We start from the raw sequence: 10,036 nt of genomic DNA on the forward strand, positions 1-10,036 counted from the left end.
ATAGCAGCAGCCATTGGAGCAATAAATTCCTCCCACCCAGTAAATAACAGCTGCTAGTAAAACAATTAACCCTTTCCTTGCAGACGCTCAATACTACCTCATTACTTTAATCAAACACTGATGAATTCATTACCTCAAAACCTACAACAACTTTTCTACCTCATTACCTATATCAATGATTAGATAATCAATTTCTACAAAATAATTTATTAATGGTTTAATTGATTTATTGTTTTAATTGATTAGTGTGATTAGAGTGTTTAGTGCAAAAGGTGTGATTACTGATTAGTTTAAAAGATCAAGATTCATGTAATTTAATTGATTAGTAAAATTAGTGATTTAGTGAATTTAATTGAACAGTGTGATTAATGAACAGTGTAATTAATTGATTAGCAATTAGTGTAATTAATTGATTAGGCTGATTGTTGTTTAGCAAAATTATTTGACTAGAGAGATTATTGCAATTGATTGATTGGTGTGATATTGGCTATATTGATTACCCAAAATTGTTTCATTAAGTAATTTAATCAATGTATCATCTTAACAAACCTACCATGCCAAGAAAAAAATCCAATGCCAAACCACAACCTAAAGAGAAATTAATCCCCACCAATGAACCACAAGACTCCTGCACATGTCTTAAATGCTATAAAACTCTAAAGGATAATGAAACTTCCATCAAATGTTCTCTATGTAACAAATACACTCATCATGACTGCTTGAGATTACCCGAGCAAATGATTCAATACCTAGAATCATCCAATGAGTTTCCATATCTCTGCAAATCATAAAGACCCAAACTGGATCTGTTTGAAAGAGTTGATACCATAGAAACACGATTAACATCCCTTGACACCATAGTAGCATCCCTGGAAGCTTTAAAAGAAAGATTATCCAACCTTGAAAAAAAAGACACAATGCAAAAACCTGAAGATCCAATAACTAAAAACTACATCTCTACCCAACAACCACAACCCAATCCACAACCCAATCCACAAAAAAACATAAATCAGACAAATAATGATATCCCAATCCTCATCAGAGAAGCTGTTGAGCGTGAACGGAAATGTCCAAATGCCACCTTATTTGGTCTAGAGGACATCAATGACAATGATGACATCACAACTGGCCAAAACATCATCAGTGATTATCAAGCATCAACCATCTCCCCTGATGAAATACTTGACATTTCCCACATTGGCCGAGAACTCAAAAACAGAGACGGCTGTGTGGCCCCACGCTTCTGCAGGGTCATTTGCAAAAAAGAATCAAGAAAACGTAAATTCATTTATACTATAAATTCACTTGCTAAAAGCAACACCAACCATAAGAACCTCCATTCTCACCCTGACCTAACCATACAGCAACGTGCCTGCTCCCGTGTACTCCGCACAGAACTCAAAAAACATCTAGACAATGGAGAGAAGGACCTGTACATTGACTACTGTGCTGACCGTATCAAAAGTAAGTCACACAACCCGCAACTCAGCTTTAACCTTTAACCTTCAACCACAACCCTATTTCAACCAATCCACCATCACCCAAGACTAGGCACTCACACCCCTAACTACCTCAATTCCAACTACAGCTGGCCTTAAATGCAAGCTGCTCAATGCAAGAAGCCTTGTGAATAAAATACCTGAATTTCTCCTCTTATTAAATATGGCTAAATTCGACGTCATATTTGTCTGTGAAACATGGCTCAATGCATCTCTCCCTGACTCCATTACCACAGTAAGAAACTATCATGTTTATCGATCAGATCGTGAAATTCATAGAGGAGGTGGTGTTGCTATCTTCTATAAAAAGTCCTTACATCTAAAAAACATCCAAGTTACCCAGGAGTTTGCTCTTCCTGAGACCATCATCTGTGAACTATCCTTAAATATCACATTTTGATTCTTACTATGTTACAGAGCCCCTGATTATGACATCAAACATGTAAACAAGCTAAATTCACTACTAACATGGGCAACATCCTGCCCACATGCTTTTATCTTTCTTGGTGACTTCAATCTACCTCATATTGACTGGACCCTAAACGAATGTACAACTGAACCCATACATGCAATCTTCTGCAATGCTGTTACAAATCTGGGACTGGAACAACTAGTAACCAACAATACTAGACTAAACAACTGCCTCAATCTCATCTTCTGCAATAGTTTGAATTTAATTTACGGAATACAAACTAAAGAACCCTTTTCCAACAGTGACCACAATATGATTGACTTCTGTCTCAATATACGCCCACACAAAAATCATCACAATGACATAATCCCCAATTATAACTTCAAAAAAGGCAACTATGATCTTATAGACAACGATCTCTCATCCCTTGATTGGCAATCTCTATTCACTGGATGCAATACTGTTGAAGACCATTACAACATATTTTTACTTGAAGTCGAAAGAGTCATCAAACTATATGTACCAATAACAACTCCAAAAACCAGAAAAAACAGATTACCTATAACGATAAGGAAGCTTCAATCCAAAAAGGGAACAAATCTGGTCACATTGCCAACTTAAAAAGCCGATACAAAAATTTATACCACCAGATAAAGACTGAATGCACCAATTATCACATTAAACAAACCTTCTACGCACCAATTCCACCTGCGCTTTTTACAATTTTGTAAACAACAAACTAAAAAACTCAAGGTCCATCCCACCCCCAAAAGAACCTAATGGTAAAGACTGCAATGACGACACCATTAAAGCCAACATCTTTAACGCATTCTTTGGCTCAGTATTTGTAAACAGCAATGGATCATGCCCAGTATTTCCTAGCTGAACCACAGAAAACTACAATGATCTAATACATATCAATTTTACAGAAGACAATGTTGAAAAAGCACTATGCAATCTAAAACCATCTCTATCTATTGGACCAGATGGAATATGTGCCGACTTCTTAAAAAAGCTATCCACTGCCATAGCAGAACCTCTAAGCATAATCTTTGAAAAATCTTTCAGGACCAGCCACGGTCAGCCCCATCTTCAAAAGGGGAGGCCCCAGTCTAGTTGAAAATTACAGACCAATCTCTTTATGCTGCGTCACCTGTAAAGTTATGGAATCAATTCTTAACCAATCCATCATCTTCCACTTAGAAACAAACAACCTACTCTCTAATAAACAATTTGGTTTCAGAAAAAAACTATCACGTAATCTGCAACTCTTACACTGCAAAAACATGGACTACACAACTCGATCAAGGCAAAGCAATAGACGCAATCTACATAGACTTCTGTAAAGCCTTTGATTCAGTGGTACACAACAAAATTCTCCTACAACTAAAATCTTATGGTATCTCTGGACACCTGCATAACTGGATAGAAGCATTCCTGTCAAACAGACAACAAATGGTCAAAATTGGGAGCGTCCTATCAAATTCTGTACCTGTCAACAGTGGTGTCCTCCAAGGCAGTGTTCTAGGACCAACTCTTTTCATACACTACATAAATGACCTCTGTGATCATATCAAGAGCAACTGCGTTCTCTTCGCTGATGATGTTAAGCTATTAAATACCACAATACTGCTACCCTTCAAAAAGACCTCGACTATGTGTCAGAATGGTCAAACAAATGGCAACTTCAAATTTCAACAAATAAATGTTCTGTCCTACATATTGCCAAAAAAAATCAGAAAATAAAATACAGGCTGAATAGTCAAGACCTTGTTGATGATCCAAACTCTGTCAAGGATCTTGGAGTACTCATCTTAAATGACCTAAGTGCTAGAGCCCACTGTAACTACATAACCAAAAAGGTGTTAAGAGTTGTTAACCTAATCTTACGTAGCTTTTTCTCTGGTAATATTACCCTAATAACTAGAGCATACAAAACATTTGCTAGACCAATATTCGAATACAGCTCATCAGTCTGGAACCCACATTATGTATCCGATATTAACACAGTTGAGAAAGTCCAGAAATATTTCACAAGAAGAGTTCTCCACTCCTCTACTCGTTGCAGAATACCTTATGCCACCAGACTCGAAATTCTAGACCTAGAAAACCTAGAACTACTCCGCCTTTGGTCTAATCTAAGTATAGTACACTGCTCAAAAAAATTAAGGGAACACTTAAACAACACAATGTAACTCCAAGTCAATCACACTTCTGTGAAATAAAACTGTCCACTTAGGTAGCAACACTGATTGACAATCCATTTCACATGCTGTTGTGCAAATGGAATAGACAACAGGTGGAAAGCAGAGGCAGTTAGCAAGACATCCCCAATAAAGGAATGGTTCTGCAGGTGGTGACCACAGACCACTTCTCAGTTCCTATGCTTTCTGGCTGATGGTTTGGTCACTTTTGAATGCTGGTGGTGCTTTCACTCTAGTGGTAGCATGAGACGGAGTCTACAACCCACACAAGTGGCTTAGGTAGTGCAGCTCATCCAGGATGGCACATCAATGAGAGCTGTGGCAAGAAGGTTTGCTGTGTCTGTCAGCATAGTGTCCAGAGCATGGAGGCGCTACCAGGAGACAGGCCAGTACATCAGGAGATGTGGAGGAGGCTGTGGGAGGGCAACAACACAGCATCAGGACTGCTACCTCCGCCTTTGTGCAAGGAGGGACAGGAGGAGCATTGCCAGAGCCCTGCAAAATGACCTCCAGCAGGCTACAAATGTGCATGTGGCTGCTCAGTTAGAAACAGACTCCATGAGGGTGGTATGAGGGCCCAACGTCCACAGGTGGGGGTTGTGCTTACAGCCCCACACCATGCAGGACGTTTGGCATTTGCTAGAGAACACCAAGATTGGCAGATTCACCACTGGCACCCTGTGCTCTTCACAGATGAAAGCAGGTTCACACTGGGCACATGTGACAGACGTGACAGGGTCTGGAGACGCTGTGGAGAATGTTCTGCTGCCTGCAACGTCCTCCAGCACGACCAGTTTGGCAGTGGATCAGTAATGGTGTGGGGTGGCATTTCTTTAGGGGTCCGCACAGCCCTCCATGTGCTCGCCAGAGGTAACCTGACTGCCATTAGGTACCGAAATGAGATCCTCAGACCCCTTGTGAGACCATATGCTAGTGCGGTTGGCCCTGGGTTCCTCCTAATGCAAGACAATGCTAGACCTCATGTGGCTAGAATGTGTCAGCAGTTCCTGCAAGATGAAGGCATTGATGCTATGGACTGGCCTGCCCGTTCCCCAGACCTGAATCCAATTGAGCACATCTGGGACATCATATCTCGCTCCATCCACCAACGCCACGTTGCACCACAGACTGTCCAGGAGTTGGGAGATGCTTTAGTCCAGGTGTGTGAGGAGATCCCTCAGGAGACCATCCGCCACCTTATCAGGAGCATGCCCAGGTGTTGTAGGGAGGTCATACAGGCACGTGGAGGCCACACACACTACTGTGCCTCATTTTGACTTGTTTTAAGGACATTACATCAAAGTTGGATCAGCCTGTAGTGTTTTTTTCCACTTTAATTTTAAGTGTAACTCCAAATCCAGACCTCCATGGGTTGCTAAATTTGACTTTCATTGATAATTTTTGTGTGATTTTGTTGTCAGCACATTCAGCTATGTAATGAACAACATATTTAATAAGAATATTTCATTCATTCAGATCTAGGATGTCTTATTTTTGTGTTCCCTTTATTTTTTTGAGCAGTGTATATAAAATCATACATTGCAATGTCCTACCTGTCAATGAATACTTCAGCTTCAACCATAACAACACAAGAGCAAACAATAGATACAAACTCAAGGTTCATCGCACCAAACTTGATTGCAGGAAATACGACTTCAGCAACAGAGTGGTCAATGTCTGGAATACTCTACCTGACTCTGTGGTTTCTTCCCCAAACACTTTAACCTTAGACTGTCTACTATTGATCTCACCCCTTTCCTAAGAGGTCTGTAGGGGGTGTGCATAAGCACACCAACGTACCTACCGTCCCTGTCCTATTGTTTCTTTTATATTGTTTTTTTTATTTTTTTATTTTTCTTATATGTATCCATGTATTCATAACTATGTTTTTACTTATACCTATTATCTTGTAAGCAATTGACAAATAAAAATAAATAAATAAATAAAAACAGTGGAACAGCTTGCCTCCAGAAGTTGTAGGGACTTCATCACTAGTAGTTTTTAAGAAGAGACTAGAAAGCCACTTGTCTCAATTAGTATAGGGTCCCCTGCTTGAGCAATGGGTTGGACTAGAAGATCTCCAAGGTCCTTTTCAACTCTATTCTGATTGAATTCTTTTCATTTATGATGGAGACTTCTCCTTCGCTGGTAAATTGCATCAGGAAAGGTTTTGTGATATTTCATTTCCCATATTTGGATTAAAATAGATTCAAGAGATATGTTGCATTGAAGAGGATGTTAAAGTGATCCAAGGATTCAAATGCCAATGATGCTATTCACTGCATCACAACAATCTTTCCTGGGGTATAGCTCTTCTAAATCCTGCAAAACCTCCTGTGCCTCCCACCCCCATTAGTATCTCCATCTCTGAATTCAATCTCAGTCGTAATCAAAAGATATAGGAGCCAAAGTGGCGCAGTGGATAGAATGCTGCCTTGCAGCCTAACCCTGCCCATAACCAGAAGTTTGTTCCCGACTGACTCAAGGTTGACTCAGCCTTCCAACTTCCCAAGGTCAGTAAAATGAGGAGCCAGAATGTCTGGCGGAAATATTCTGACATTGTAAAGAGAGTGAGATAGATAGATAGATAGATAGATAGATAGATAGATAGATAGATAGATAGATAGATAGATAGATAGATAGATAGATGGATGGATGGATGGATGGATGGATGGATGGATGGATGGATGGATGGATGGATGGATGGACGGATGGACAGATGATAAATTGATTGACAGATAGACAGTGATGGATGGATGGATGGATGGATTGAAAGGATAGATAGATAGATAGATAGATAGATAGATAGATAGATAGATAGATAGATAGATAGATAGATAGATAGATAGATAGATAGATAGGTAGGTAGATGTGCTATTGCTATTGCTGTTTTCCAGGTTTGCATATATTGCTTTCTGTGTTGTTAAGGGGTAAGTTGGGTCTGTGTGAAGACTCAGTAGTTAAGGAAACTGAGTTTGTTATCTGGAAATCCTTCAAGTTCTAAGTGCCATGTGATGGGGTAAGTTCCTATTATTTGCCCCAGCTTCTGCCAACCTAGCAATTCAAAAACATGCAAATATGAGTAGATAAAGTACCACTTCAGTGGGAAGGTAATAGTGTTCTGTGCACCTCAGTTTTAAGTCATGCTGGCCACATAACCACAGAAGTGTCTTCAGACAATATTGGCTCTCTCTGCTAAGAAATGGAAATAAGCACATCCCTAGAGTTGGACAAGACTGGACCAGGGAAATCTTTTAGATCTACCTTTAAGAGACGAGCTAACATATTCATGATATTCATTCTTGAATTTCTATGATACATTTGTAATAATATTGAAAATAATAAGTGATAAGAAGATAGTGACATTATAATGCCAATCATGAGGGTCTCTTTTACTTTTGAGCGACAGGATTTCCTTTTGCCTCTTCTGTGAAAGGTCCACAAATGATTTCCCAAAATTCCTATCCTCTTTTCTAAGTTGCTCCAAAATTCTTGTAGGAACTTTATTCTACAGTTTATTTATTCTTTAAATGAATTTTAAGCTTAAAAGTTTAATTTTATTCTATATTTATTCTAAACTTTTAATTATGAGATTTCTTCTTGGCATCAGGGTTGTTGGAACTGGTTAGCAGCTAAACTGAATGCCTTAAATTAAATTGTAGATTTTGGCTGTTCCAGTTCGATATAGTGATCAAGGTTCTGGTCTCTCCTTAGGTATGAAAGCCAGTGATCCAGAGTGATCCAGTCACTCTCTCTCAGCCCAGGAAAAATAGAAGGCAGAAGGACAATTAATTATGTATTTTTCTCTGGTTTGACTGGTCTGTCAGGGCAACCTTGTCTACCCAAATATGGGAAGGAACATACTGCTTCCATTTTCACCCTTCAGCCCCAATCCAGGGGCCTTCGCAGGCAGTCACTTTCATGACAAACTATTTTTGTGTTAAATTTATGTTTTACTGACAAAGAAATAAAGCGAGACTAGTACAGATCTATTTCAAGCTATTTAACTCATCTAAATAGCTTGAAATAAATCTATAAATTTATGTAAAACATAAATTTAACACAACTATTATGTATGTTCACTGCCTTGTGTTACTTATAAAATAATATACTCAGGATAAAAATCTAATAAATTAAAATAAAACAAAAAAGCATGTTTGGATTCTTGAGACAAATATTAGAAATGTATGTGAATGGTGCTATTTTGAAAAATGTTTGATATTGATTCCTTTTCTGATTCCAGATGGATCTGGCCAATGAGACCACAGTCCAGGAATTCATTTTACTGGGTTTGGAGAGTGGACAAGAAAAGCGATTCTATCTCCTTGTTCTTTTTAGTTTTACATACGTAATAACTTTGATTGAAAACACCACTATTATCATTCTGGTACATGTAAATGACCACTTAGCTCAGCTGCCCATGTACATCCTCTTGGGAAATTTCTCCTGGTTGGAAATGTGCTACGTAACCACCACCATGCCTCGGATGATCTTTGATTTGGCTTCCCCTCAAGGGACCATCTCCTTCCAAGCCTGTTTCCTACAGTTCTATGTTTTCTTCTCATTTGGCAGCACTGAATGCTTCTTCCTCTCAGCCATGGCTTTGGATCGCTATTTAGCCATTTGCCACCCACTCTGCTACCCAACAGTTATGTCTCCAAGAAACTGTTCCAAGCTTGTAGCTGGTTGCTGGGTTGCTGGGTTCTTGGGATATGCTGTCCCAGTGACTTTGATCTCCAGACTGTCCTTCTGTGGCTCCAACATCATTGACAATTTTGTGTGTGACCAAGGCCTCCTCTCCCTGGCTTGCTCACCTTTTAAAAATGCTTCTTATATCAGTCAGATTTTTATGAATATTTTGATTATATTGGGTAACTTTGTCTTTGTCACTATCTCCTATGGCTTTGTAATTGCCACACTGATCAAATCCTCTAACCAACACAGCAGAAAGAAAGCCTTCTCCACCATATCTTTCCATCTCATTGTAGTGATTCTTTTCTATGGTTCTGTGGCAGGAATGTATGTAGCTCCAAGTGGAGACGGTCAGTCACGTACTGCTAAAATAGTCACTATCTTCTATACTGCCATTACACCCTTTCTCAACCCCATGATCTACTGTCTGAGGAACGATCAGGTGAAGGAGGCTCTGGGCAGGTTGCTGAGAAGGATGGAGCAAAGGCTGAGAGAAAAAATGATGCATGTCAAAGGGTTGAGAATGAGAAAATGAATCATCAAGTTGTGTAATATTTATGTTGGAGTTTTAAAGAAAAACTTGTGTTTTTGAATAGCTGAAAACAGGGGTGTCAAACTCGGTTTCATGGAGGGCCACATCTGGGTTGTGTTTGACCTCAGAGGGCCGAGGGGAGCATGGGGTGTGGGGCCATGGTGGGAGTGACATGGAACTCATTTCAGGGGCACCTGTGGTGGCCAAGTGCTAAGGCAGGATTTCCCTCAGACCCTCCCTCACTCTCATTATAATCTTTTCCTTCCTTCCTTCCTTCCTTCCTTCCTTCCTTCCTTCCTTCCTTCCTTCCTTCCATCCTTCCTTCCTTCCTTTTCTCTTTTTTCCTTCCCTCTTTATTCTTCTTTCTTCTTCCTTCCCTATCTTTCCTTCTTTTTCTCTGTCTTTCCTCTTTCCCTTTCTCCTTTCCTGTCCCGTCTAGTACGCTCAAATGCAAAAGGGGAAATATTTCTCCTTTTGTTTTGTTTTTAGTTTGTTTTGATAACCCACTGCCAGCAAAAAATAAAGCCGGGGGGTGCACACACCCCTGGGGCCCATTTTCGCTAGCAGAGATACTGTGACCCAGTCCTTTGCTATTTGCAGGCCGGCCCCATAGGCCAGATCTAAGCATCCTGCAGTCTGCATTAGGCCCACAGGCCTTTAGTTTTACACCCCTGTTTTAAAAGCTGAATAATTAAAT

At 39.8% G+C, this 10,036-nt stretch overlaps 1 protein-coding gene across 1 annotated transcript; it reads left to right on the forward strand.

The window, feature by feature from the left end:
- Positions 1 to 8,352: 8,352 nt before the first annotated feature.
- On the forward strand, positions 8,353 to 9,342 carry LOC113426195 (olfactory receptor 11G2-like). Its single transcript, XM_026688566.2, has one exon. It carries the CDS (start codon positions 8,359 to 8,361, stop codon positions 9,340 to 9,342), a length of 984 nt encoding a protein of 327 aa, XP_026544351.2. The 5' UTR covers positions 8,353 to 8,358.
- Positions 9,343 to 10,036: the final 694 nt, after the last annotated feature.

Source organism: Notechis scutatus, chromosome Z (assembly GCF_049901735.1).
Source record: "Notechis scutatus isolate UNSWTSFEM ecotype Mainland chromosome Z, rNotScu1.2, whole genome shotgun sequence".
Lineage (NCBI taxonomy): Eukaryota > Metazoa > Chordata > Lepidosauria > Squamata > Elapidae > Notechis > Notechis scutatus.

What these genes read in the sequence shown, in the direction of transcription:
- LOC113426195 (XM_026688566.2), top strand. Translation starts at nt 8,359, where the DNA reads ATGGATCTGGCCAATGAGACCACAGTCCAGGAATTCATTTTACTGGGT.